This window comes from Oryzias latipes, chromosome 15 (genome assembly GCF_002234675.1).
Source record: "Oryzias latipes chromosome 15, ASM223467v1".
Lineage (NCBI taxonomy): Eukaryota > Metazoa > Chordata > Actinopteri > Beloniformes > Adrianichthyidae > Oryzias > Oryzias latipes.
In genome coordinates, this window is record NC_019873.2 from 4,644,272 (window position 1) to 4,671,585 (window position 27,314).

Genomic DNA, 27,314 nt, shown 5'->3' on the forward strand with positions numbered 1-27,314 from the left:
TTGCTGAATAAGTGCTTGTGTTTAGTTTCATACTCGGGCTGGGTGAATCATTCATGGGGGTGTTTGAGGGGTGTAAGAATTGTTCATGCATGGACGTTTTTGTAACCTACTGAGGGGGGAGTTTTTCATTTTCCTCTTTGCAGGTGCTGGGGTCATAAATCTGTCATATGATTGTTTAATCCCCGTCACAAATCATTGTCAACTCTTAGCAGCAACAGACAGAAATATCTCCCTCCTAAAATGCAATGTGGAGTTGTCAGAATGAGTCCTGGCTGAACCTCTTAGTGTGAGTAAGTATGGTTGTGTGTTTGTCCACATGTTGAATGTACTGCCCAGAAATGTTGTGCAAACACAGTTCATTCTTAAATTTGCTGCTTGGCCTGAACAGGTTAACCCACAGACAGGCTGAATCCTCCTGTGAGGGCAGTTGTGAGTTTTTGAAAGGCATTTTAGAGAAAAATCTATTATTATTTTTATTCGTTTTACCAGTTAAAACCCTTGTGCTATCTTAGATGACCCCACCCTTCATTGACGTGTTCTCCCTACCATGACAAAGGTGGATGAAGGTGGAAAGATTTCATGTAATCCATGGACACCAGTGAAGATCACAAATCATTGAAGAAAAAAGGTTCAGAGCACTGTCTAGTGGGTCTAGATGACCCAACTCCCAATGTTTAAGTGCCTAGGATAGCACAAGGGTTACAAATGATTATGTCATCCTTATTTTGGAGTTGTATTCTTGGTTTGAAAGGACAATCGAACACAGAAAAACAAAAAAGTTTTAAATTACTTTTCAACAACTGAGGGCAATGCAGAGGGACGTAACCTGGCCTTGGACAGAGGGACTGTTTAGTCTGGGATTTGAACCAATAACCTTCTGAATGACAGACAGCCTTCTCAACTAATGTTGGAGATCAGTTTCTCAATAATAACCCTCAGTACTTTTCTCTTTCGTTCTGATTGGTCACTGGATGTGTTACATTTTGCGTGATGTATTTTGTGTCCACAGATATAAATACAAATGTTTTTTATTTGTTCTCAGTGTAAATGGCAGTTACTTAAATTGAGGACTTAAAAGATGATTGTCCAGGATGGGACTGAGTTTCCCCTCACGTTTTTGTTAAATGTTCATAGATTAAAATAGATTGAAGCAAAGCACAGAATCAGAACGTCTTTGAAATGTGAGGGCGGTGGTTCCTTAACAGAAGTACTTGTGCCCCCAAGGGGTGTTTGGAAACATTGCAGGGAATACATAAAACTTTATGGAGAAAAATATTGAAAGATGCTTTTTGAATGATTATTTATTGCCTTAAAAACATGGGGCCTGTTTTAGTCAGAGGGTTGAATCAGTCACAACTATTGGGTACCACTAAAGAAAGAGAAAACTGGGTTCTTTCTGTGTGGAGTTAGCTTGTTGTCGTTTATGTGTGGGTCTTCTCTAAGCAGTTTCTTCTGGTGTGACACGGCGGGACAGAGAGATGAGTCTTTGAGCACATTTCAATTGTGTCTCAGTCTGTAATTGCTTTAACTCTTAACTCCCCTTCATCTTCTTTTAAGTGTTCATAAGCTCATCAGAGCCGACAATAAAATGGCTCAACCTCAGACCCTCTGCTACTTGTTAGTGGATCCACTTGGTGGGAGTGTTGCTTTACAAAGCAGAGCCCCCCCCTCCCAATTTATCCTGTTTTCTTCCCTCTAATTAGGATTACTTTGTGGGGTCATTCCTGTCTTCTGCTAATGAAGGAAAAAAACAAATATTCACTGAAATAGATTGAAGCTAACAACTTAAAATCTTCCATCCATCTTCTGAACCCACAGAGTTCCTTTGGGGTCACATTAGTTGCTGGAGCCTATCTCAGCTAGGCAGAGGTGGGGTACACCCCAAAGACTCAATTGCAGATATTGACACCTGTAAGGACAATTTAGAAATCACAAATCAACCTATGAAGAACTTTTTTGGACTACGGGAGGAAACTGGAGTGCCTGGAAAAAAGGTGAAGATTCTAACTCACACACATAAAGGACTCACCTGGGATTTAAACCAGGGCCCTCTCGCAGCGAGGTGAGAGTGCTAACCACTGCACCACCACGCAGTCCCAAAGTTAAATCAGTGAATATGCAAATTCACTAAGAAGCAGCTTCCCAAACTGAAGCAATGCTCTTTCTTTAGGAAAATGTGATTTAAAACCCCTTTAAATGTGTAACAGAAGAGGCTCCACAAAATCATTTGAAATATTCATGTTTATTTGGTGACTTCCTAACAGGTTAATACATGGAATTAATCAAAACCCAACCAAAACGGTGTAGCTGAACGACCACGTAACTCAACAGAAAACAAGCATCTCTGCATTAGCAATAGAGGAGTGGCTGAACTATAAGCTATTCCTCACTTTTACATCGGATTATTTGAAGATGTTGAACAATAATTAGCAGGAGCTTCTAAATGGTTTAAGTCAGCTGATCTCCTTCTGAAAACGCTGAACCACTTCGCTTCAGAGTGACTGAGTACACACATTTGTCATGCCAGCTGAATGACAGCCCAATGAATTTAACGAGGCTTTGGGTATGAAGATGCTGCAAAGGAGGAACCTGCGGATCATGTCGGCCTCGTGTTTGCACAAAACGCTCAGAGGAGTTCTATGGGAAGCTTGTGAAAGTGGGTTTTATTGTCTTTTTCAAACTCGTCTTCATTAGTTTGGATCTACTACATTCAAAAAGGCATAAACAAAATCATTCAACTAAATTATCTGAAGATCTTTCAAAAAAGATGAAAAGATGGTTTTTACATTACTGAACAAAAACCAAACATAAGTGTAGATGCAGTTTGTGAAAACACCCCACAATCCAACAGTTTGAACAAACCTGATGCCTTCAGCTCTCATCTCTTTAAGGGGTTTGACCCCTGTCTTCTTTAGAACCACACTTCATTAACATTTACACACATCTGTTCTTATGTCCCACAACAGGATTTCATAGAACTAGATTTGCTGCTGAGCTTCATGTTATGAGTCACCCACTATTGATTTTTACCTTTGCAATACTATGCTGTAAAGAGGACGTCATGACAGGAACGTGTTCAGGTCCTGTTGATGCAAACCAAGCCCCAAATTATCAACCCTCCACCACCATGCTTTACAGCTTCCCTCTGTCTCAAACTTGCGTTTGGCCTGAGCTTTCACTCTTGAATTTCTTTTCCCTTTGCAGTTTTCTCAGTACGGTCTGACGTTGGGCAATAATGTTGACTATTTGAAGAATTTAGTGCATCCTTTCTGCATATTATGGTCTGGAAATGACCACTGACCCTTCTCAGGTGGATATGAATGTTTTTTTTTTAGACTTTTGTTGTAGCCTTTTTTCCTTGACACAATATTAAAATGATCTAACTGCTCTCACACAAAAATGTTGCTCAGAGCTTCAGCTGATCAGTTATCACATCTAACTGGAAGAACATAGCTGCCCCTCGTCACTCTGAAGGAGCAGGAGGCAGCTTTCCCCTGAGACCACTACTGGATTCTGTCATCGGTTTTGTTTAAACCACAATACGTCATGAACTGTTGCTCGCCTGATCCGGTGTGTACAAAACATTTGGATTTTTTCCAAAGACAGTGCAGCCCTGGCAGCGTTAAAGGTGAAGATCATATCATCATCATCATCATCGGCGGTTGGATGGATGGATCATTCGGCTGGATGTGGCACATGCAAGTCATGCTTTGCAGTAAGAGTACAGGACAGTAGGGGGCGCTGCAGCATGTGCAGCTTTCTACACAGAGAAGAAATAAAAGACTTAATTCACAGTTCAAAAAAGGATGAGGCCTTCAGGAACCCTCAAGCAACTGATCAAAGTAGCTGATCATCATCCTGTCTTTCTAGTTCTCTTTTGCCCTTTTACACCTCATGATGTGCAGCATGTTCTGTCAATGAATCACCGAGCAGGCAAGCATGACGTTTTCTTATGGGCTCTCATGACAGCACGGGTGTCGATAGGACTCAGTCTCACTTCACAAAGAGTTTAAAGGTTCAAGCAAAGCAGACACGATCAGAGGGAGTCTAAAGAGCAGAGTGTTGCTCCTGGAGATGGTTTCACAATCAGTCCAGTGTTGATTGCTTGGAAGTTAGCTTGAGTTGGAGCCAATGGCAGGAGGATGAAGCCATAAAAACAAAGCAGTAGCTGCACTTGGAGGAGGTCATTTGTTTCACGAAGAAGCAAACAACCATTGACTGTAAATGAGAACTGGACCGAGTGAGTATGGTGTCACAGAAAATGACTCTCACTTCTGGCTCCAATGAAATGACGTCAACTTTTTTTGTGATAGGGTTGTCGCCATGCTGGAGCCAGATGACATCAGTGTTTCTATGGCAACCGCTCTCACCAATCAGTAGTAAGCTGGATGGAAGGCCACACCCCCTACCACTTGAAAGTGGGCTCAGGAAAATCTGTCAGTCACACGTTTTGAAGGTTCAACGTGAGACCACATACTTCTATTACGGCATCTGATTGGTCAATTTATTACTAAAATATATCATGAAAACAGAGGATTATAAAGAACACGTTTAAAAGGTCTCAGATCAAGAACTGTTATTCGAATAGAATGACTAGGTAACTTGTGTAAACACTGCGTGCCTTTGGAGGTGAGAAGCATGGTGATGCTGCGTTCAGGTAAAGAATCCAGGTTTTTGTGTTCCTGTCGTCTGACACGTAGTTTTTCAGAAGGTAAGGTTGGTTGTTGGAAAATACAAAGTTTACAGAAAGATGAGGAAAAAGGGTTGGTTGATGATGGTTGATTTGACCTCTGAACGTCTCTGATGATCAAACCAACAGATCAGTTGACTCGTCCAACAGCAATCACTTCAAACACGCCTGTGGGCGTGTTTGAAGTGATTGCTGTTGGACGAGTGACTGCTTTCTAGACTATAAGAGCCTCTTTTCTCTGTCTGGTCTTCCAAAGGCCTCTCCAGGAGAGTACAGCAGAAAGGGAGGGGTCGGTGTTGACTTTTACCGCACCTTTATACATGATCCTATCCTTTCCTGTGCAGGTGGGGAGCAGCAGTAAAGATCAAACCTGCAGTGTCAACTCTTTGGGTGCATGGATCTAATGCTGGTCTATGACTTCAGTTTGATTCTCAGTGATTTCTGGTTCAGAAGAAAGAACCTCTGTGTTCTGATTGGCTGAGTAATCTTGACAGCAATTGGTGTCCATATCAAACAGTTGAAGTAAGGATTTCCTAAATAAGTTTTCATTATAGAGAGGATGGAACTGGTGCACAGTGTAAAAATAAGTACAGTCTCATTGCTATACCAACGTCCATGGCTTCAGTTCTTTCTAGTGATAGAGGAAAACTGGCGTGCTCGTCATTTCTGTGTCAAACACCTTCAGGCAATTGATGGGATGCAGGATGAATGTGAACAGATTCAAAGCCACGTCACTGAAGATCCCTAAAACGAGGTATTCAAGAAATAAAAACAAGGCCACACATCCATCTGTCTTGGCCCGGCATGCATGGCTGGTGCCAAAAACAGCTGTGAAATGTCCATGAAAAACCACACGTCCTCGGATTCTAAAGCTGCTCAAACAATGTTACAAATCTGTACAGTATTTCCTTTTTTGTATTTACAGAAATCCCTTGTTACATTTGGCTCGGCGTCTTCGTCATGCAATCGCAGCAGAGCTGAGGATGCTGGAGAGCGGAGAAAGCGTATGTGCACAGCGCAGATGCATGAGCGCATACAGGCGGCAGTTAGGCATGTTTGATGGCTCCACTTTCAGCCCCAGAATTCACCATTTGTGGGTCAAACTTTCCTGGCATTCTTCAGGGGACCACACTTTGCTTTGTTGACCACACAATCTGACGTGTGGGATTGTATTCTCTGCCTCATCAAATGTGCAGCACTGAAAACAGGACTTCAGGTAGCAGCTTTTGCTGTTAGTGGACATCATTAACAAGGAGTAGTAGTGAAAACTTTCCAGGATCAGGATTCAAATGTCTGCAGAGCTTTGCATCAGGAGAACAAAACAGTCTGCAGAAATAGAAAGTGAGAAAGCTAAACTAACAAACGGATAAGTTAATCAGATTAATCCCTTACTTTTTTGTGAGGCCTTTGACTTGTTTTCCTGTGTTCCAAGTCTTGCAGCTTTGCAAGCTCACATCTGGAAAACACCAAACTTGTTCTCCACATTTCTCTTGACTCTAGAGTCAAAACTACAGCTTTCCTTCAGTCGCTGACCACAACTGCACACTTTAACATCCTCAAGACAAGCAAAACAAGGCAGAATGTGCCATTCAAAGTAGGAAAAATACCTACTAAACATAATAAATTATAGATTTAAAATACTTGTGATTACATAATAATAAATGCTAAAAACATGTTTCAAGTTAGCCATTTATTCTGTTTTTTCAGTTACACATTCTTATTCTTTCATCAATTTAGCTTCATATTTCTGATTTCCTCCTGGTTTTCTTTCAGAAAAGTTTTGCTTTTGTGGTTAGTACGACTAAGAAAAGCTCCACGGCTCAATAACTGTCTGACTTAAAGAGAGGAATTTGATGCTACGGTTAAGAAACAAAGAAACCACAGACACGTGCTTCAGACAAAGGACGGAATCAAGCAGAACTTCAGCAACAGCCCCCTAAAACTGCACACTAAATAGTATTTTCATTTTTAAACCCAATACTAATTTCTCCATAAATTGAAAGCGTATAAATAAACGCAGAGCTGTCATCTGAACAGCGTGAAGCTGGAAGCAAACTGAACGGCTAAACAATGACCTGCTGTGACTAAGAAACTCAGAAGAACAACCATCCGGTGGATTCACAGCTTCAATCTGGACTGCTGTCCTGAAACACTTTATGGCTTTGGAAGGATCAGGAATCAAAATGAGTCAGCCTTCAAGCTCAACACAACGCCTTTAGACGGAGGATGAAATGGTCTTACAGTGTTCCCTCGCTACATGGCGGTTCATCTTTCACGGTCTCGCCGTTTTGCAGAATTCTTCAGAGCAACCTTTCATGCTTTGTTTTTTAACTTGTGCTGTGTTCTGATTGGCTGTGGATACTGTCAATCAACTTCCTCCTCGCGATCAGATCTTTGTTTTTATTCTATAATACTGGACTTATTTTTCTATGAAGGTTTAAACTTTGAGTCTCAACGGGAGAGAAAATGTTCATATCTGTGTGATGGAGGAGCATAAAGTGTGTAGCGAGCAGCTTTACAGCCTTAAAACAACTTTAGTTGTATACAGTGCAGATTTCACCAATGTGGGTTATTTTTAGAACGCACCTTTGGCGATAAACGAGGGAACACTGTACTACCATGGATGAACAAACAGTTTTAAAACTGATTTTGTTTAGAATTCTCTGGTAGGAGCTTTAGCCTAAGATCAGCTGTTCTGTTTTGTTTACTGGAGCTCATCAGAGAGTGACTGAGCCGCGGATCACCACTTCTTGTGTGTTTGAGTGTAAGCTGCATGATTTCCCTCTCGCTGCTCCCAGGACCTCTGGAACAGAATCTCTCTGAAGGTTGTATTTAATGGCTTAGGAAGTCAATGCCAGCCTTGACCGTGCGCCCGGTGGAAACGTCCACCGCCATGGCCCGGATCTCTGTGTCACCGAACTGCATGAGTGTCTGGATCTCGCGGCGCTGGGCTGTGCTTTCTGTTCCGCTCACATCCAAGCGCAGGGTCCCGCACTTCCTGACCCCGGGCTCGCTGATGAAGCTCACGCTCTCCTTTTCGGAGCAGTAGACATGGATGACGATGACCTGCTGGGACGGCTTTGCTGGCGTGTAGCTCCGTTTGACCATCTCACCCAACGCCACAGACTGGTCAGCGGCGATGAAGGTGTCGAAGACGTCGGTACACCAGCGTGTCCCGTCCTTCACCAGGAGTTTCTCTGGCGGGTGCTTACCCTCCACGAAGCGGTTGAGGACGCCCACCCCGTAGGTCAGCGGGGAGCGGCGGACCTTGATGACGCTGGGGTCAAGGCCGAACAGCACGGCGCCTTTGAGGATGGTAAGACCGACGTCATGAGGGATGATGATTCTGCAGCGACCCTGGAGCATGTTCTGCACGGCCTGCTGCAGCAAGGGCGACTCAGCAAAACCTCCAACCAGGAAGAGGAACTTAATGTCGCACACCTCCGGCTTCTCAAAGAGCTCAGCTATGAGGGGACAAACACAAAATAGTAAATCATACAAATACATCCATTCCTAATTCCTACCAGAGTAACAACATAAAACAGCTAAAATGGGTTTATATATGAATATTTTTTGTCACTTTCATACACTTAGATTGGTACTTCCAACTCAGCCAATCCTCAACACTCTTCTGACATTCACACAGGAGTTTCTTTAAACTCTGATCATCTTTTGATCTACTCTAGTAAAGTGTTCCCAGTGGTCTTTTGATGATGAATATGAAAATCAAAACGTCTGTGACATTTTCTAGGACATAGTTTCGGCGGGAGTTCTTCAGAAATTAAACCATCAGTTGTGGGTGGGACGGTTGGGGCAGAGCAACCCCGCCCCTCTTCCACATCCCATTTCTGGGGGCTGTCTGTTCAGAGCAGGGGGCTTATGGCCCGCCCAGAATAATTTCTAAGTCACAAAAAACATCTTTTTCAAACTTTATTTTTTTATCTGCTCCTGAATGAAGGAAAAACCCAGAAATGCAATTTTAAGCTTAATTCTCTTTATTTGTCCTATCTCATCAGAAAAACGCCACAAAGACACTACTTTTGTTGTTAAGCTTCGGGTAACATTATTAACATGTTTATTTTTATCTTGATTTTGACAGGTTTCCATGAGCAACTCAAGCAAGACCCATTCAGTATCAAACAACATCAATTCAACGTTTTCTCATAGTTCAGTCTTTAACTCATAAGCTGTCAAAGCCCAGGGAGACCAGAGCCCAGCTCTGTATTAGTGGAGCCTTGTCATGAAACAGTTGATTGGGGACAGAAATTGGAAAAGAAATGCACAGGACTTCTCTAGTGAACAAGAATGTGTGAAAAAAAAGTTTTTGTTTTTTCTGAATTTGCTTTTTACTTTTTATTTAGTTGCATTTTTCTGGGGTTTAATAGAAAATGTAGAGTAAATCACAAAAATGGTTAAAAGTTTGTTTTGGAAGCATAAGCAAACATTTCTGTTTAGTTCGGTTGGAGAACGAGAAGACTGGAAGTAGAGAAGAAAAAAACAAAAAAAAACAAAAAATAAAAACCTCACAGCCCCCCAAGATTGACAAACGAGAAGTAGAGGTGGGTGATCCGGCCAATAAAATTAATACGGATTTTTTTCAATGTAATCCATTTTTCTCCCCTTGTTTTTACTTTTTTTTAACAAAAATCACAAATGAGGGAAAATATTTAACAAAAACGATTTTATGTCAACATCTCCTTTGGAAAGGATCTTTAACACAAAGTTCCATTAAATCCAAGCTGTAAAAATGTTTGCAGATCAATGCAGCAGATGTTTTGTGAGCTACCGCTAGAAAGACAAATCCTAGAACACTCAAAAACTGGGGGAAGGTGGAGGAGTGGAAGCCCCCCCCCCCTAGCTCCGCCTCTGCTTTACACATCACAAAAAATGAAGCAATGATGACTACAATCAGTCACACCTCAGCTCCACAGTCGGCCTTCACAAAGTCTCCTCACTTACCTCAACCCTAAATGGAAGCAGCTGCATTTCCAGAAGAACATTCAGGGTTGAATGCTACATTGCCGAATGAAAATGAAACTAAAGGGGTAATAATTCGCCAAAAAAAAATCGATATATCTAAATAAATACACGATCAACGTTGACCATAAATAAAGTAAAAACAGCACAATAACAAAAAAGATATTTTTGTGAAAAATGTGAGCGCTGGGTATCGAACCAGCGAGCTTCTGGACCAAGGATTTCCCATGTATTTCAATCCTGGAAAATCTTGAAAAGTTCAAGGATTTGAAGCTGGAAAAAGCTGAACATTTGAATAGTTGAATGGTTAAAAAAGCTGAAAAATTGTAGAAGGAGTTAAGCAGCAAAAAATGGCGGAAGATACTAGAATAAAGAAAAAGAAACAGGAAAACAACAGGTTGAATGTTTTATAGCATAGGACTCTTTTGAAAGATAAAACAATGAACGGTTGTTCATTGTTTTATCTTTTTTTTCCATTGTTTTAGCTCAGTCTCTGGCATTTTGGTTCCCACATATTCCTGACAGTTACCCCTTAAAATCCAAGGATTTCAAGTCTTTTTATGGTGACCGTTTTAGAAGGTGAAGCCACAAAAGACAAATGTTTTACAGTGTGAGAGAGCATTTTAAATTCCATGCAGACCAATCCAAGCTCAAGTAATGTGACCCATTTTGCCGGCAGAGGAAATCATGAATCATGCAGACTGCAAGTTTAAACCACAAAGTCTTTTTGATCTCTGAGAAACAAAAACATTTCTCCAACATATGAGAATGCAACTCAAAAGGATTCCACGTTTTTTAAAGTTTTCCAAACAGTTTTAAAGACCGACTCCTTAGAAAATTGTGTTTTTGGTGTTTTAGCATGTTCTTGTGGCATGTTTCTGATGATGGAGGACATTTATGAAGAAAATTACGCTTAAACTTGCATTTCTGAGTATTTCTTTATTCAAATCTTTTTGAATCAGGCGCAGATGAAAAAATGCAGTTTGAGAAAGAACTGATGTGTGACGTAGAAAATATGCTGGGCGTGCCTTAAGTTCCCTGCTTTCAACAACAGGGAGGGGAAGGGGGGGCGGGGTTGCTACTTGCCAACAGCCTCGCCCACAACTCGGAGGGGAATTTCTAATCAACTTATGCCGCTCTGCAGAAACTATGTCTTAGAAAACGACACAGGTTTTGTAGTTTTGGCTCAAAACAACATAATCATAATGAAAAGACCCCTGGAAACACTTTGGAAGTCGATTAAACGATGATCATAGTGGAACTTTAAATTAGCATTAGACAAACAAATCTCCTTGAACAAAAACCAATTCAATCTAAAGTTATAAACAATAACATTTGCATTTTTTTAACTTTGCTTTATGCATGCCATTGCCATCTTGATGTCAAGCTTTGTACACCTGACTTGCATTTTGTTGTAACCCTTGTGCTATCCTAGGCACTTTAACATTGGGAGTAGGGTCATCTAGACCCACTAGACAGTGCTCTGAACCTTTTTTCTTCAATGATTTGTGATCTTCACTGGTGTCCATGGATTACATGAAATCTTTCCACCTTTATCCACCTTTGTCACGGTAGGGAGAACACGTCAATGTAAGGGTGGGGTCATAGGGTTAATGTAGAACCCTGGCATGTGGATGGATTGACTTTGGACTGAAGGTGAACGTCTTTTTTTCCACTTCTTGACATCTTTGTGCACTAAAACTTGTCAAATCATAAAAGGAGCTTACTGAGGTGCTGAATGATGTGGTCTATAGTGGGTTTGAAGAGGGAATTCATGGCGTCCGGACTCATCCTCAGCATCCCCTGAGACGACCATTTAACAAAGTCCACACTAAACAGGAAGAAAAGATGGGAAAAAAATGTCAGCAGTTTCATTTAGAAACAAATACATGTAGTGAAAGAAAATGCATGCCACTCGTTTGCTGCCATTTAAGAGCTTCTCTAATGGAGACTCACTCTCTAATATAATGTTTCCCCAAATGTAGACCAGACGCTGGATGTGAGTGTGGGAGCTGGAACAGTTTTTTCTTTCTAAGCTTAGAATTTAAGTTAGCTTTTTTTGCTGTTTGCTCAATGATTTGCTAGAATGAAGTTTTAAAAAGACTCTGGGATTGGTGTAATCTGTAAGGGAGATCCAGATCAACGTTTTATGCAAATTCAGTTTGAATAGCTTCTTGTTGCATTATGTTTCATTAAAAAGAGTTGTTGTTGAACTAGCACAGATTTCATGACCCGGAATCCAAATTTCACGACAGCTTCTCATTTAAAAGGAGCTAAAACAAACATGACAATCCACAGAGGATGACAGAACTTTCAGAGGAGAATACTGTCTGGAAAGAGAAAACAACCTCCTCTCGCATGACTGATATGACCATATTTGTTGCAGTATATGTGTATATGTGGTTAAAATCTTAACCACATATACTAACTGACAGTAGCCAAAGATTTGTTGCAGGTGCCTTCAGACTGTCCGGATCTGTTCACCATTCAGCTTCTCACGCTCAGACATTGTTGGAATTTTTCGAAGACTGCATCATCCTTGTGGAGGCATTCGTTGAGTTAATGGAATCACCATGAAAGAGGCTTACGTTAGGTTTGGACATTTTGTGCACTCTGATTCCCCACAGAGGAATCATTGCTGTGATGCAGCCTCAAAGACTTTTTGAAGACTTTTTTCCATCAGTCTGATTTCTGACATCTCACCATCTCCATGATGTTAATGTCTGTCTGTTGACTAATCGATCGGACTTTCCTTCTGTGGTCCCATGTGTGTAATTAATGGACAGCAGCAGACACATGATGGAGCAATGGCAGCTGCTGTCTGATGACCACAGCAGGACAGACTGAGCTCATGGCAGAGCACTGAGGATACACCTCAGCCATAGCCTTTCAGAGAAATGGAAATGTCTTTTGATGTCTTTAAAACTGCACGTGGCAAAAGACTGGCTACATGGCTTTGCTCAGAAGACATTTTAAGAAATCCCAATAGTTTTGAAATAACAGGCATTGTTTTCCTCAGCAATGTCACATCTGCTTTTAATCACCATGGAAACGAAGAGTCCAAAGCAAGGGCGCTTTGTCATCTGTGTTTATGGGTCAAACTGCTATCTTCCTTTTTGGAGTAGAAACATGAAATGGAAAACAAATAAAAGGTTTGATAACAATCCATCCATCCATCCATCCATCAAACCGTCCGTCCATCCATCCATCCATCCATCAAACCGTCCGTCCATCCATCCATCCATCCATCCATCCAACCGTCTGTCCATCAAACCGTCCGTCCATCCATCCATCCATCCATCCATCCATGCATTTTTTTTAGTTTTTACAAACAATAATAATAAACAACTTGTGTCCTATTTGGTGTAATGAATAACAGACTTTTGTGTAACATTGTTGAAATCAGTGATACTCTGTCTTTGAATAACTATGACAATTTTCATTTGGAAATATCTGCAAAATTGAACATGAACAGCAGCCATTATTTAGTACAAAATTGCTGTAAACAAGATAAAAAATGAATAAGTCAAGTAACTGCCTGGCACATTGATAGTAACTTTTGAAAAACAAAGCCATAGTCATTGCATTATTTCGAAAAATAGCTGTAAATCAGATATTAATTCTGTGAATATATATTATAATGTCTTTGTTAAAAATAAATGACACCATTTAGTGCAAATGTGGTGTAAACAAAAATAAAATTCTCCCAGAAAAAAAAAATCAAGTAGCTACGAACTTTCCTTTAAGTTATTTAAGACACTAATTGCTTTCAAAATGAATGACCAGAGAATCAATCACGGTACTAAATATCGCGATTTATCACCATATCGATATTTTGGCACACCCCTCATATTGTAGTTTCATGGAAGCGTTGTACTCATCTCCTGGTTGTGAAAAATATTATATTTTAACAGGTATTCTCTTTCCAGCTTTCTGCGTGAACTTACTTGCTTTTGCGCAGGGCATGCTCCACACTGTGACCCCTAAACTTCTTGTAGTAATCGATGAAGGAGAAGGGCAGGTTGATGTTCAGGGGGTTGGTTCTGTCAGGAGCCGCTGCTCTCTTCCTGGACTCAAAGGCAATCATCAGGTCCACCCAGGCAGCCGGCCTCTTTATCTTGAACTGATCGATAAAATCCTGGCCAAAGATCCTACACAGCAACTTTTCAAACTCAAAATCAATGCCAATGGAGCCGTAGGGTCCTCCTGGGAAAAGATGTGTTGATAATTAGAGTCAAATGACTCAAAGCTTTTTCAGCTAAAATAATTATGCCTCATAGTCCCATTACCAGAGGCTTTGTAGAGCTCTTTTAGATGTCCCTCTGGAAGTCGAATCTGATGAACCGTCAGGTCCACCGTTCCTCCACCACAGTCCACAACCACATACCGGTCACCTGCAAATAGAAGACAGAAAAACACTGCTTAGTGTGTGCAGTAAACAGAGGCATGAAGCGTCTGCAAATGCATGCGGTCTGAAAGCATCCTCTTTGCCAGCCTCATTACTTCCTGTCTGACATTAACTAGCAGGGATCCTTCATAAAAACGATGGATAAGAACCCCGATGACCTGTATCTTCTGCCTACAGGTGATGAAAGAAGAGAAGGAGGGGAACATGAGGCTATGAGGGGCTGCTGAGTTCAACATCCAGTTGGAATTGAGGTCAAATCAATGTCTTGTAATTTTGGTAATAATTGTTATAATAGAAGATGTACGTTTCATGAGTGTTTTATGTGCAGCACCAAACATGAGCACTGGCCAGCCACATCAGGACCTAATCTGACTGAGTTGCCGTATTAACAAGAGTTGTGTCAGGCAGACTGAATGGGTAAAGTGTCACATGACTGGCACCTTATGGAGGCTGGGGTGGCCCAAACCCCCGAAACTAGCAGTTTTAGGCCCTGTTTAATGGATCTAAAGCTGAAGTTCCTGGTCTCTGAATGCTGGGAGTGATTGTCAGCCAAAGAAAGCTGTTCTTTTTTGAGAGCCTACAAGCTACAAGAATCCAAATGGTTTCTTTTTGATTCTTTCTATAAAGAAAGGTAATCCTTCAAACTCAAAAGTACTAAAAAAGTTTATCTTTGGCGCACTGCCTTAAAGTGATGAATGTCCTCAGTTGGTTTCAACACTGGCTGGTTATTGACAGCTGAAAGTGCCGGTTGCTATTGGCAACTGTGATACACTCAAAAGACCCAAAAGATTTCACCTTAAAAATAGTTAAAGTAATAAAGTTGTTTTCGTTTTATACAAAACCTCTGGCACTAACTGATTATAGCTTTGTTGATCTGCTTTAACTAGTTTACCTGCAAGTTCAACATCAAGTTCAACTTAACTAATTTGAAGTTTAACAGAGTATTCTGCAACCCAAACAGTGATCTCCAACCCTGTTCCGCATGCTTGCTTTGCAGTTAACCCTGCTTCAGTAATTATTGCTCACCTGGATCAGGATCAGTTGTGTTTAGTCAGAATCTGGGCTCACTCAACCCAGCTAATCAATCAGGGCAGTAGCTCACAAGGACCAGGGTTGGAGACGCCTGGATGGACCATTTTCATGTGAGTAAATGATGTCCGGACTTTTTAAAAAATGATTCGGGGCTCAAGTCACCCCAAAGCGGTCTTAGTGCCTCATAACGCAACTGGGACAAGCAGTGATGCAAAACAAACCTTTTTATTCTTAGTCCAAATAAAACATTGTATGTATGACTAATGTCATTCTGGACAAAACAGAAGGTTAAGGACTGATGCTTGCTTTTCTTCACTTTGACAATGTTCTAATTTTTTTATCCTCTTCTCAATAATAATATAATTGTGTGCAAAACTGTGATGCTCGACCCACTTCCCACTCTGGTTTGCTTGAGGGGATCTATTAAACTTTGAGCTTTTTTTAGGCAGAAACAGCTCCTTACTTAAGGTCAGAGCTCGGGTTGGTGCAACACAAGATAGAAAACAATCTTAGAAGAAGTTTAAATTTTAGGTTTACAATATTTCAGTGCAGGGAGCTTTTAATGGCGAAGCTACACTGCAAAAACTGAATCTTAACATAAAAAGACTTGTTCAAAATGTTTTTATTTTCTCGATTGCAAGAAAAATATTCCAAAAAGGAAGGTTTTTAATACCAAATGTATCTTATTTTAGTGACAAGAATTCTTGTTTTCCTTTTTTCTTACCCCATTGGCAGAATCTTTTGCTTAGTTAAAGAAAATCTGCCACCAATGGGGTGAGAATTTCAGACTTATTTCTAATGGGTTTGTTTTTACAGTGTGTGCTGCTCACAGACGTGCCAGTATGTTACTCTGCCATGAACATTCTTCTTAAAAATGTCAGTCAGCTTTTGTTGATCATCTCTGAGGACTCTCCACTAATGTGATGTTAGTTTTTCAAAGACAATCATGCCATCCATGTATGCCACTCTAAAACTGTGCCAGCATAAGACACGAGGGAAGCAGGTACCCTGCAGACAGAGGCAAAGGGAATCAAACAGATGAGTTCAAGAGAAGCACTCTACCTTCTTCCAGCTCCGACCAAAGCTCTCCTATGACATTTTCCACCAAAAAGGTGCGGCTCTGTCGGTTGCGGCGAACATGCTCCTTAGCTGGTTGTTAACAGAGAGAGAAGGTCGTGGTGAGTGCGATGATGGCGTGAAGCTCTGCTGAGAGAAGCTGTGCAGTTCATGTACAGAGGTGCAGGAGACAAGCAGCAGGCTGGGGTGAACACACATCCACACCGTGACAACGTCCTGCACAGTCAACAAATCACTGGTGCACATTGTCAGCAAAAAGAGGAATGGAAAGCGCATTAAGCCCTTCCTACTGTTCAGTTCATGCACACAGGTGCTCCACAACAAGTTTTTTACTTTGGGAAAAGATAGGATAGATTTTTATGCAAACGTGACAAATATCTAACATTGAAAGTTCATTCAAACATTGAAACAGTAAAATGTGTTGTACAAACGTTTGACATTATTTGACAGAAATATCAAACAGTCCATCTTTGCAGGTGGGGTGTCAGCTTCATCCACCCTGTGCAAGGTCATGGAGGATACCTGAGCCTATTCTAGCCATGGCCCTGGCTTGGACTCACAGACTTTAGGAAGCGCCCCTCAAGTAATCAACAGTTGCCCAAATCCATTGCTCATTGCATCAACCCCTAAAAGTTGGCCTATCTCCTCCTAATCATTGGCGTTCCATTGGCGTTTTATAATTTCCTCTTCTTTTCAGACCTCTTTGGTGCAGCAGATGGACCGAGGTTTCCAGAGGAAACTCTCAAAATATGAGCGCAATCTAGTTGTGGGGTTGTCTGTTCCTGGTTCTTGACACCGACCAAAGACTATTGCCAAATAGTACAGCCCTGACACAATTCCTTCAACCAGGATTCCTTTCCTTCCCTCTGGAAAACCAGTGTCTTAGGAGGTAATGCATCAGACTCTGGAGTGCTCTCCCAACTCTCTAACTCTAAGAACAAGCTGCATCGGTGTGCCGTCTTCTCCTGGAGACAGGAATCATCTGAGAGGAATTACCGCATTGGTGACAAAGAGGTCCAAGTTAATCAACTGCTACTTGTGAAGTAGAGACTTTGATTCTATGGGGCAAAACACACAGTTTGGACTGATTTATCTGAGCGACACTAAACTCCCTAAACATTGGCAAGTTTCTTTTGAGTCCTGCACTAACAATCAGACCCCAGATCCTCTGTCTCTACAGTTTTGTCTTACCCATGAATCCCCTGTGCCAGCACCCATCCTTCCTTCTGCCAAACCACACACCCCTGTCCAACAATCCTCTGTATGTCCCCCGTGGGGAACTGTATTCTCAGGCCCAGTCTGGTCTTCTTCACCGTCTCCCTGTTCCCAGATACCCCTGGTCTCCCACCGTAGGATTTCATTGTTGGTCTGCCACCCTCATCACATCACTCAGTAGTCCTCACAGCTGTCAACAAATTCAGCAAAACTGCATTTTTGTTGATCTCCCCAAATTTTTGACCGACACGGACAGGGATCCGGATCCAACAAAGCTTTCAGGTTTAAGGCACACGAGGCTTTGTCAGTTTAGGTCCAACGCTTGGTGCAATGGTGAGCCTCTCTGCTGGTTTTTACTCCAGTCTAATGGCCAGAGAGGTGCACTCCTGGGTCCTGGGCTCAGCAGCTACCTAGGGCAGACTTTGTAAACAACTTTCACTGGTCGTCTGCTATCAGTCTTACTTTTTAAAAAGTGTCCTTTGAAGACCAGCCGACTCTTTTTTTCTTTATACTAAGTGGACGTTGCTTCTCTAGTCTAACATCACATCAAAAGACAAAACGTTTGAGAGCGACGCTCAAGCAGTTCTCCTCAGGACTGTGGAGTTCCTGCCCCCTTTTTACGGGCATGAACATAGTTTGGCTTTCCATTCAATATTTTCCTCTCAAGGGGGGAATTCATATGTAAATCATCTTGTTTACAGACAGAAGGACCTTCCAATCTTTGACTGTGGAGCTCTCTCTTCCCTCCAACATGAAGATTCATGCTGTTTTACATGTGTCCCAACTGAAGCTAGTGTCTGTCATCCACCCTCCAACCCCCACCCAGGTTTGTAGATCTCTTTCCTGCATTTTCAGTTTGCCAATTTCCAACAGTTGAAATACATTCCACTGTATTTAAGAGCAGTCACCAGTTCCCAGTTTAAACTGTGTGGTACTGAGCCCACATCTGTGTTCAGGCTTTTGATGTGCTGCCAAAGCAACTTGAACTTCTGCTCTCTTGTTCCAATGACCTTTGAGGAAGATTTTCCCAGCAGCCTCCAGTCTTCAGCGACTTCCTGCCTCTGATTTATGGCACATAGGTCACTTTTTTCTGACTATTAGACATTATCTCGTAAGTGACAATTGGTGCTTTACGTTCACACTGGCGTCGAGAGCGCACATTTAAGCGACTGCTTTCAATAAAAAGTCTATAGCTGCGTTTACATGGGCTAAAGTAATCGGAAAGAACGCCTGATCGGAAGAAAAATGCGTCACGTGAACACGCCGTTCAGAATACTCTGCCCCGATCAGACTTGTTCGGATCAAAATTTCTTTCCGATCGAGATAGGTGGGTTATGCCGATTGTTGATCCGAACAAATCCGAAAAATAATATAATGAGCAAACAGGCGCTTCATAATATTCATAGCAGTAATAAAAGAAAGTTTAGATGATCATCTCGTTTATTACCGAGCTGCTGCATAAATGTATGTGGCAGCTGTTTGTTTACATCGGGACTCATTTCCTCTTCCGGTTTTTCAACACTACTGCGCATGCCCAAATGATTTATTCTGACCGAGAGTGTGACCATGTGACCGTTTGTTCTAATCGTAAAATTTTTTTCTGATCCCATGAACACGGGTGGATTTTAATCAGACCATTGATCCGATCAAGATATTTTGCACATTTATGTAAACAAGTTTCGGGCTTCGGCGTTAAAAACTCTTGCATTCACGCATCACTATGCACGTTTTTAGGTCTGTTTTTGGGTTCTATATACAAATCGCTCGTCCGTTGATAATGAAAGTTAAACCAGTTAAATGGATGGCGTCCCTTTTCATTCATAAAAGTGGCAACTGTTTTAGTTGCAGTTTCTGCCCAGATGGAATTATAAGACAAGTATTTCATGTATTGGAATAGAGCTGTGAAAGAAAACGCCTGAAGGAAGATCCATGAGATTTACACCACTTCAGCATTTCAAGTACAAGTGCTAGAATCAGGTAGTGACGGTCCAGTGTGAACACTGTAATGGTAAAGCCTGTTCAAGAACCTGTGTTCACACATGCCCGTTGTGTACAAGCGTTACCGTCATCAATTACCCATGAAGCATGATTTTATGCTGTGGGAGGAAGCCGGAGAGTCTGGAGAAAAGCCACGCATGCACGAGAAAATGCAAACTCCACACAGAAAAACCCACAAGAACCAGGAGCTTCTCACTGAGGGGGGACAGTAGTGATTGTCTTCTAGTTAGCTCACGCTCACTGTTTAACTTACTAACGTTTTTATCAACTGTCAATTTGAACACAATGACACATGTTGTCATGAAATGGAGTTTTTTTCTCTCTGAACATGCATTTCAAATATGATAAAGCTGACAAGTCGTGATATCATAACATTCAACAGATCTGCAAATAATCCTTCTTGTTTATACTAGCATGTCGCTAAGCTACAACAGTTCCAAAGTGAGTTGGAAAGAGTAGACAGCGAGTCACAAGATGGTTTCAAGTATATCTTTGAGTGATCCACTGTGACTGAATCACAAAATCTGAGCACACAGAGAGTCTCTACAGATCCTCAGAGCTTTTGCATGGAACCACTTAAGATCTGTGCTATTGCAGGAGCTTGGATTCATCCAAAGTCTATTTTGTAGTGAAGTGGGGGTTTGTGAGACATCTTGTGAGGAAACTGGACTGAAACTGATAGTAGACTAAACCAGATGTTGCACAACACCTGTGGGACATTTCCAAAGGGATAGCAAATGAGACTGTCCTTTTATCGAGTAAATAAAAACTGCTGGTGTTTTTTCCCCACATTTTATTTTTGTTTCTCACTGACTTACAGAAACTAAGTTATAGCCTTTTTTTTCCAGGTGTGACTTTTTGGAGAAACGATTTGCTTTGAAATTTCAGCAGCACATATTCCACAGCTCTTGTTAAGCTAGAAATTGAGAACCTTCATACCAATTTCATGACCTTTTTTTAGATGAACTATTGTTTGCTGTGATCAATCAAAGATGCTACCTGATGTTAGATTCTAATTCAGCAGCTTGAGTCTGTCAGTCTTTGGCTTATTTGGCCCCCGTCTTTTATCTTCTCATTATCTTCTTGTCACCACCTTCTTTTCTATTTAAGTAAAGTTCTTAAAGGTCTTCTTCAGCAGAGGTCAAGCTGACATGTAGTGATAAGCAGCAGACTATTCTGGGCTGCATAACATGGAGGGAACTAAAGTGAGAAGTCCCACTCGAGACTCAAGCAGGAAGGATTGGATGGGGATTTCTTCCTGCACAGAGGCCACACAACAGGCAACAGGAAAGACTGTGCAGCAAGGATGAGAGGTCAGCAGTTAACAATGCCTCAGCCAGATGTTACACCAACAAAGATCCACCCATCTTCCCCTTTTCCTATTTAAAGAACGGTTTTCAAATGACAGGATCAGAGGGTTTTATTGGGAAACCTATTTGTTACTGTTAAGGTTTCATCACAAAGTATAGAATAATTGTATATATTCTTTCACATGTTCAGAAAATGATCACTATGTACATTAACAGTGCATCAAAGCAGTCTTTAAGTGAGAGTCTTTAACTTCTAGACCACTTAAGGTAGAGGTCCCCTACCCCCAGTCTGTGGAACAGTCGGTACCAGGTCGCAGAGGGAAAAAAACCTTTATTCTCCCCATTTTATTCATTATCTGATTCTGAAGGACGTTTTATTCTAAAACTACCTAATTCTCTCCACCACGCCTGAATCATTCTTGATGCATGTCTAGTTGCTCGGTCACATCTTAAAGAAAATAGTCAGTGATGAAAAAGAAGAGGATCCTCTGACGTAAGAGGACAAGAGAAATCTGCATTTAACAGACAAAAAACTGGAGTTTTTAGAGGCAGTTGTTCTCACAGAGCACCATAAAGCCCAACCCTAATTCTACCCTTCAAATTATAGGGGCATTTGGAGGGCTAGGCTTGTCCATTTTTAAAGGTCTAACCCTCACGAGGGGGCATCCCTCTGCCATGGTCTGAGGAGAAACGCATTTCTTCACGTGTTGTGCTCTGGAGCACAGAAGTTTACATTTAAATGTAAGTATTGACCTTTTGTTTTTGTTTTTTTGTTTTTAGCATGACTTTTTAAAGTTCTAGTACCGATGTTATGTATTCCAGAGTGCTGACAGCTCTGTGCTAACGTAGCTGACCAGCGACTATTGATGACGTCATCGAGTGGGGGTGACGTCCGAATTAGAAGACACTTTTCCATAACTCTCTGTTTGGAGGGCTAAATGTAGGGGTAGGGAGAAGAATTCAGATTTGGCCTAATAAATATGCAGAAAATTCTGTGGAAATTTGGAAAATACCAGTTTTAGTTATGTTTTAGTTATTTTTTTTGCTGTATTTATGTTTTGTACCTTAAAAGTCAGACAAAGCTGAAGTTGGCCTCCAATTTTTTTAATTTCCACTTTAACAGTTATAGGTTCAGGGAATATCTACATCCTTTTTAATGGTTCCTACAGGAAATCCAGAGTACGAATACAATTTAATGTAGCTACAGATATTTTACACAGGACAAAGATAAACCTTATCCTCAAACATTAAGGGACACTGGAAGCGGAAAAAAACCAAAAGAAAATTGGACGCCAACGTCCGCCCAGGCCGGTCTGTGAAAATATTTTCTGATGCTTGTCTGCGGCGTGAAAAAGGCCGGAGACCTTCTGAATTAAAAGGAGCAAAACCCATCAAACTAAATCTGCAACCGAAGAACATTTATCCAAACTAACTACAGACACCCAGATGACTCACATCGCATTGGATACAAGGATTGATCAAAACATTTTCAGCTAAAACTCAGGCTCCACTGCAAAACAGAGCTGCAGAGATTAGTGATTCACTAGAATCCAACTCAAAGAAGAGCTGATTAGGTAATAGAGGACATAAAAGATATTTCCCAAAGAATCAATGTGCTTCTAAAGTTCATCTTTACACTGGAGTTACTTCCTCTGCCTCTCAGAGTTCTGTTTCCCACACTCTGCTGTCAGTCTCTATCAGTCAGCTAAAAGCATAGCTATGACATGAACTCTGGTCAGTTTGGAAAATATATAAATACTAAATTTAAAAATGAGGGATAAACAAGACACACTAGCTCAGATGTTGATCATACAACTGTGCACACCTTACCACAAACTGCAACACAAAGAGTTCTCCTGGGTGACACGCATCTTTCTCTGAGAGTGCTCAGTGTGTGTAAAAAGGGTTTCAAAGAAATAAAAAGTCAGAATATTCATGCAGTTTGCGAGAGTAAAATAAAAAAAACCTTTACCTGGAGACGCTGCAGAGAGAAAAGACATTCAAGAAAAGAACACCGTGAGCCGAGACCTTCGCTATAGAATTCAGAAACATAAAAGGTATTTCCGCTTACTTCTGGAATGCAGCCAAAAAAACAGCAAAAAGTCAAGGAGCTCTGTGCTAGTAAAGCCCATATTATGACCATTCCGCCCTCGTGCCCGACAGCCAGTAAGAGCTGGTTTGCAGTCCAATTCTAAGGAGGCTATCTGGATGGTTTTCACACTATTAGGAAGTGAACTCCAAACCTCTCTGAATGTTTCACAATGCGCCTTTTACAGATTACTAATGCACCCGGCCTATTTCTGTAAATTGTGATGGACTGAATTATTATGCTGTTTGCAAAGTAAAAGTCCATATTCCAGACATTGCTTCTGTAAAAGCAGACATTTTTGAACTTCATTTTAGGGCCTGGAGGACTTATGTTCTTATCAAGTCCAAATATCTAAAAATTGTGAGTGAAAAGCTGACTTCCTTTGCTCACATCTGTGTGGAGTTTCAGACCAGGACATGTATGAAGTAAGTTCTGACCGCTCCCACCTTGGCTCACTCCACTCCCCACGTTGTCGTTGGGGTTGAAGCCGTTCTGGGTGTTTGACGTGGCCAGGTCTACCATCTGGTGGAGGCGGAGCTTGCGACAGTAGATTGACGCTGCCTCAGGCTCCAAGGCGATGATGAGCTGCTCCGGGGTGTCCCGGGACACCAGGCCAGACTGTGGGGGGTTCAGAAAAAAAACATGCATGAAATGAACAGAGAACTTTCTTCCTTCATATTAACATGAGAACTTTACAGATGTTCTTTGCCAACACAACAGTACAGAAACAACAATAGGAGCAGAAAATTCGTTTATTGTCTTGAAGCTGAATTGAAATCCCTGTTAAAGAGTTTCATCACTCATCCACGTGGCTTCATCTGTCTCTAAACTGAGCAGAGGAAGTGGAGAGAGACCGCAGCATTGACAGTACAAGAGAACTGGATTGGGTGAGTGTGTGACATCACCCATAGAAAAGGCTCGCTTTAATTTAGCCGCCATTATTCTACAATGAGTCAGCACCCTTTCCACTGAAAGAAGGCTCTGAAGAGTCTGTCAAATATTTGGAACATTCCAGCCCCCCAATAACTTGCAATAAAGAAAAAATATCATAAAAAATAAGGAACAACAAGAACGTGTTAAAAAGGTATCAGATCCAGAATGGTTCTTCTGACAAATAGAGTGAGGAACAGCTGTTTATTTCTCTATAGACGTCTAGGGGATTTTGGCTTCTTTAAAGTTATGCAGATAGGTGCACGGTGGTGTAGTGGTTAGCACTCTTTACGGAGAGCAAGGTTAGTCCCAAAACACGCTTCAAAGGTTAAATGGTGATTCTAGTTGAGTGAGATTGCGTGGCCCTGCAACAGACTGGGGCGACCTGTTCAGGATGCACCCCGCCGTCCCCCAACAGCAGCTGGGATAAGCTCCAGCAACACCATGCCCCACTAAAGGAACTAGCAGGGTCTGAAACTGGATGAAGATGTGCAGACAGAGTGGAACTTGCTCCCTTTTCTCTCAGTAGTTGTCAGGTGTCGGGGTCGGCCCCGCACACCTGCTTGAGGATCCGGTCTCTCACACCTGTTCAGCATCCAATCAGTGAACCTATATTGCTCCTTCTCGCCCTCCAGCCTTTGTCGGTTCATCTGCTTTCATATAGGATTCTCCGACCAAAGCCAAGGCCTACGCCAAAGCCAATGCCACAGAACCAAAGCCACAGAACCAAAGCCACAGAACCAAAGCTGAAGCCACGACAGAACCAGAGCTAACATCAAAGAACCCAATGCCAAAGAACCAAAGAACTTAAGCCAAACCTCTACCTTATTTAAGAAATCTCACATCTCCAAACTAAATCCTGCTTTTTGGGTCCTGCTTACTCCAAACCTAACAGAAGTTTTATAAACTTTCATCAAAAACAGCTGAGAGTAACAGATCCAGCCCTTCGCTAACCCCCCAGCCTCAGCAGATAGTTCTGCGGCATCGCTGGCAGAGAACGCAGACACTGTGCAAAGGGTCAGCGACAGTTAAGCTACTGTTGGTCCAATCCTCAGCTGAAAGTAAGCAGAAACCATTTAGAACAGCTGATCTCATCAGTGAGTGAGTGAGCTCGCAGGACAGAACCTTAGTGTGTCTGAGATTCATCTGCAAACGAGGGATGAATTCAACAGAGCAGGAGGAGTGCTGATATTTCACCTCCTCCTTTCTCCTGAGCACAGCCAAAAAATCCTCTCCTCTGCAGAATGCTGAGTCACTGAACAGTCTCCCTCTGCTTTTCCACGTCCTTCCTGCATCAGCCCATCGGGCAGAAGTCTGTGTCGACAGGAAACAGAAACCCTCCCTCTGCTTTGCTCGGCCTTTCTTCAGTGATAACACTTGAACAGAAAAGATGACATCTTAAAAAAGATCCAGATCCAGCAAAAACATTTGCTTTATTTCTTAGATGACAAGATAAAATGACTACAGCCCACTGCTCGCTGAGGAAATTCCACAAACGGATGCAACAGGGCTTCACTTTCACGATAATGTCACATCTAACCGATGCTAATTAGTCCCAGATTTAAAAAATTGCCCTAACTGTCTCTGCTTTTGATCTGCCAAACCTTTCATTTTCCATCCATAATCATAAAATTACAGAAACAAGCTTCAATAGAAGGTCCAAGTATTGTGGTGGACAAATCTGCCATATTCCCATTAAATATTAGCTTTACAGCTTTTCCACGTAAACTCTAAACATAAAGAGACGACACAGTTATGGTAGGGGGGCTACTGATCCGCTCCTATTGAGAATCCAGAGGAGGGGGAGGGACAGTAAGTGAGAGGCCAGTCCCATCATTCCTCTCCTCTGCCTTTTCTCTGGGTGTCGCTGCAGCCAGCCACACCCAGTGACCACGTGAGCGGCCTTCATGCACGCTCTCCATCAAAAATGTCTGCAGCGTTCCCCCAGGACTCCTCCTTGCAGAGATCTCTCACCCAGGCTTCTGCCTGAGGAGCAGGTGAAACATAAAGGGTGGAAGCAGACAGAGCAGGGCTGCTGAATGCTTGACAGAGGAAAACCATCACCGTGGAGCTTTAACCAGCATTTCTGAAGAAGCCATGACAGTGCTTTCTGCGTCACGGACACAGACAAACACGTCGTCACTAGATAATCTGAAGGTGTGGACAGAATCTGGAGCAAAAAGCTGACAGTTTCTCCTGAACGTAGTTTGAATTTAAAGACCTACAAGAATTGTTTTTAACATGTTCTTATGGCATTTTCCTGTTGATGGAGGACATATATAAAGAAAATTAAGCTTAAAATCACGTTTCTCTGTGCTTCTTTATTCAAATCATTATGAATCAGGAGCATAAGAAAAAAAATGCTCTTTGAAAAAGACTGTAGTTGTGACGTAGAAGCTACAACGGCAAGCCGAAAGCTCCCAGCTCTGCTCCATTCTGATGCATCCAGTTGTGGACAAATTTGTACAGCTGGATAGCTCCAACACTGCCCACCATTTTTGTTGCACCCATGCTGTTAGGTTGGAGGTGTGATACGTTATTAGCTAGCAGTAGAGAGTGTAGATGTAGTGAAATGGGTGATGGGAAGTGAGGGCGGGGTTGCAGGGGTGCAGGTCTTTGGAAGGCTGATGGAGGTGCGGCAGTGGCCCAGGCGGTTGAGCAGGTCGGCCAATGATCACAGGGTCAGCGGATCAATCCCCTTCCTCCCAGTCAACTGTCGCTTTGTCCTTGGGCAAGACGCTTCACCCTCCTTGCCTCCAGTGCAGCTCCACTGGCGTGTGAATGTGTATGAATGATCCCGGTGATGGTCAGAGGGGCCGTAGGCGCGAACTGGCAGCCACGCCTCTGTCAGTCTGCTCCAGGGCAGCTGTGGCTACAACAGTAGATACCATCACCAAGTATGAATGAGGAGTGAATGAATAATGGACATAATGTAAGTGCTTTGAACAGCTGGAAAAGCGCTAAATCTAATCCATTATTATTATTTGGGAAGTCAGGACAATGGGAAAAACAGCTCTCTGTGCATCATAGTAATAACTTTAGACCAAATGAAATGGTCAGAGGTTCCAGGTAGTAAAAAAGGCAGAATGCCTTCAGTTGTCACAGATTAAAGTTCAAACTTTCAAGAAGAAAAACAATGTGATTAAAAACGTAAAAATCATCATGCAGATGTGCACGCTGTCACATTTAACACCTGATGTGAGCAGGAGTTTCACTTTACTGTTTGAGTCTTTCTGCTGGAGCAGCCTCCGTATCCCTGCCTACAACTGGAGTCAATGGATTAACATGCACTAAAACATTAGTAGACTATTTGTTTTTAAAAAGTACCCCTTTTTTAATTTTTTTTGTTCAGATCTGATTGTTTGATTGTTTAATTGAACCCTATCCATCCTTTCATGTTGGTCTGCGGCGTTAGGCAGACAAACTGTGTTTTTTATTTTTCAGGTTAACCCTTGTGCTATCTTAGATGACCCCCCCCCACCCTTACATTGACGTGTTCTCCCTACCATGACAAAGGTGGATAAAGGTGGAAAAATGTCATGTAATCCATGGACACCAGTGAAGATCACAAATCATTGAAGAAAAAAG

The 27,314-nt window shown here is 41.9% G+C and overlaps 1 protein-coding gene across 3 annotated transcripts in view; it reads right to left on the bottom strand.

Moving 5' to 3' along the window:
- Nucleotides 1-2,223: 2,223 nt before the first annotated feature.
- Nucleotides 2,224-27,314, bottom strand: part of LOC101167227 (heat shock 70 kDa protein 12A) — a 68,689-nt gene continuing 43,598 nt past the window's right edge. For 2 of the 3 annotated variants that reach the window (XM_011484066.2, XM_004076919.3), the window contains exons 7-12: nt 23,243-23,414; nt 16,170-16,256; nt 13,957-14,061; nt 13,615-13,873; nt 11,395-11,498; nt 2,224-8,154 (exon numbers count right to left, since the gene is read on the bottom strand). In XM_011484066.2, the coding sequence (XP_011482368.1) occupies nt 7,523-8,154; nt 11,395-11,498; nt 13,615-13,873; nt 13,957-14,061; nt 16,170-16,256; nt 23,243-23,414 (1,359 nt within the window). In that variant the 3' untranslated portion in view covers nt 2,224-7,522. The remainder of the gene's footprint in view (nt 8,155-11,394; nt 11,499-13,614; nt 13,874-13,956; nt 14,062-16,169; nt 16,257-23,242; nt 23,415-27,314) is intronic. The other variant, XM_011484067.2, reaches the window with a different exon arrangement.